The sequence below is a fragment of the Tupaia chinensis genome, unplaced genomic scaffold (genome assembly GCF_000334495.1).
Source record: "Tupaia chinensis unplaced genomic scaffold, TupChi_1.0 Scaffold000623_1, whole genome shotgun sequence".
NCBI lineage: Eukaryota > Metazoa > Chordata > Mammalia > Scandentia > Tupaiidae > Tupaia > Tupaia belangeri.
Window position 1 is genome coordinate 1,044,620 of NW_006160143.1, and position 1,525 is coordinate 1,046,144.

The window sequence follows — 1,525 nt, forward strand, 5'->3', positions numbered from 1 at the left end:
ACCAGCTTAATTTAAGGTCATATGGGCGAGAGAAGAAAAGTACAGCTACCAGCTCTGTGCCAGGCCTGTATCGGGGACCTGCAGTGACTCAGGTGCAGTCCTCATGGAACTTACAACCCAGAGATGAGCATGGGAACATGGTAAGACAGAGCATATGTAACAAGACAAATAGTCTGGAGATGTCAAAATAGGTGCAAGACGGAGTTGGTAAAATAATGGCTCAGAGGTGTGGAAGCACACATGTATGTCCTGAGAATTTCAAGCTACTCAGTTTAGCTACAGTAGGATGTAAAAGGGAACAGTACCAAAGTTGGGTCCATATTGCTAACATGTTTAGGAGACACCTATCCACTTCCCATTCGGAAATTACCCTATTATTATCCTATTAAATAAAGACCAAAGATACCATTGAAAGTTCACAGACTCTATTCAACTGGATTACCTTTTCCCGAACTTCATCGGAGGCTTCATGATTGGCGTCTAGTAAGGCTTGACCAGTTTCATCAGCTGATTGGAATCGGTCATCGTAAGAATCGATCTCATGCTGTGGCCACAGGACAAAAACGTCTCAAAATGCAACAAGAAACCGGCTGATGTTCTTGGCATGGAGCCAAATTCCTTTTCCCCTCCCCCATGGGGGGCCTTTCCCCTCTACCTTATGCTGCTGATGCCTGTCCAGCAGGGCCTGGCCCCCAGCCACATCTGTCGGCAGCTCGTCAGCGTTGATCAGAGCAGTCTTCTCCTTCATCCAGCCTGAGAGCTCATCGTAGTCAGATAAGAACCGCTGATACCTGAAGGAAAGGTGAGGAAGAAGAAACTGATAGGAAAGGACTTTAAACAAAGAGCCAGTACTAGGTCCGGTTAAGCTGTGAGCTGGACCTCCTTCTGCTCCTACCCTGCCCCTCCCCCGATGTACTTCCTGTTATTTACAGATTTCCTTCAGGGGTGCAGGTTGTATATTTCTAGGGAAGGTGCTCCGCTATGCGAGGTGACACATGGGCATTACCTCTCAACCACCATGTGGTCCTGCCTACCCTAGAGGTACCTTAAATGGAGTAATGTATTCATAACGCAATCAATAAACAGACAGGTAACATGTAAATAATAGGAAGCCCCTTGGGGGAAAGGAGGAGCTAGAATAGGGCTCTGAGTCCACATGTATTTTAGCTCATCTTTAACGCTAATGATGGAAAACCAAAAACTGCAAAGGCAGTTAACTATTCATACATATTAAATGCTCACTATTTGGTTTCAAATTATAACAAGATAAATGCTGTCTTCTGGTGATTTATTGACTAGCCATATGAATTAACTATTAAAATGATAACTGGTTATCAGGTTTTTGTTTTTGTTTTTCCTAGCTTTTAACCCATATTCAGGTGATAATCCTGGACTTAGTCTGATGCTCTTCAGTTTGATGATTGATTTCAGCTTCCTCGGTAAAGCTGGGATTTTGAAATGCTACTTGGCTGCTTTTCCAGCTCTATAGGTCACTTCATAACATCCTACAAATATAAAATAGGGA

General features: G+C 43.7%; 1 protein-coding gene across 1 annotated transcript in view; it reads right to left on the bottom strand.

The window, feature by feature from the left end:
- Positions 1 to 1,525, bottom strand: part of SPTA1 (spectrin alpha, erythrocytic 1) — a 94,094-nt gene that overhangs the window by 81,526 nt on the left and 11,043 nt on the right. Inside the window, exons 9-10 of the mRNA XM_006159071.3 lie at positions 656 to 791; positions 443 to 544 (exon numbers count right to left, since the gene is read on the bottom strand). Of these exons, the coding sequence (XP_006159133.1) occupies positions 443 to 544; positions 656 to 791 (238 nt within the window). The remainder of the gene's footprint in view (positions 1 to 442; positions 545 to 655; positions 792 to 1,525) is intronic.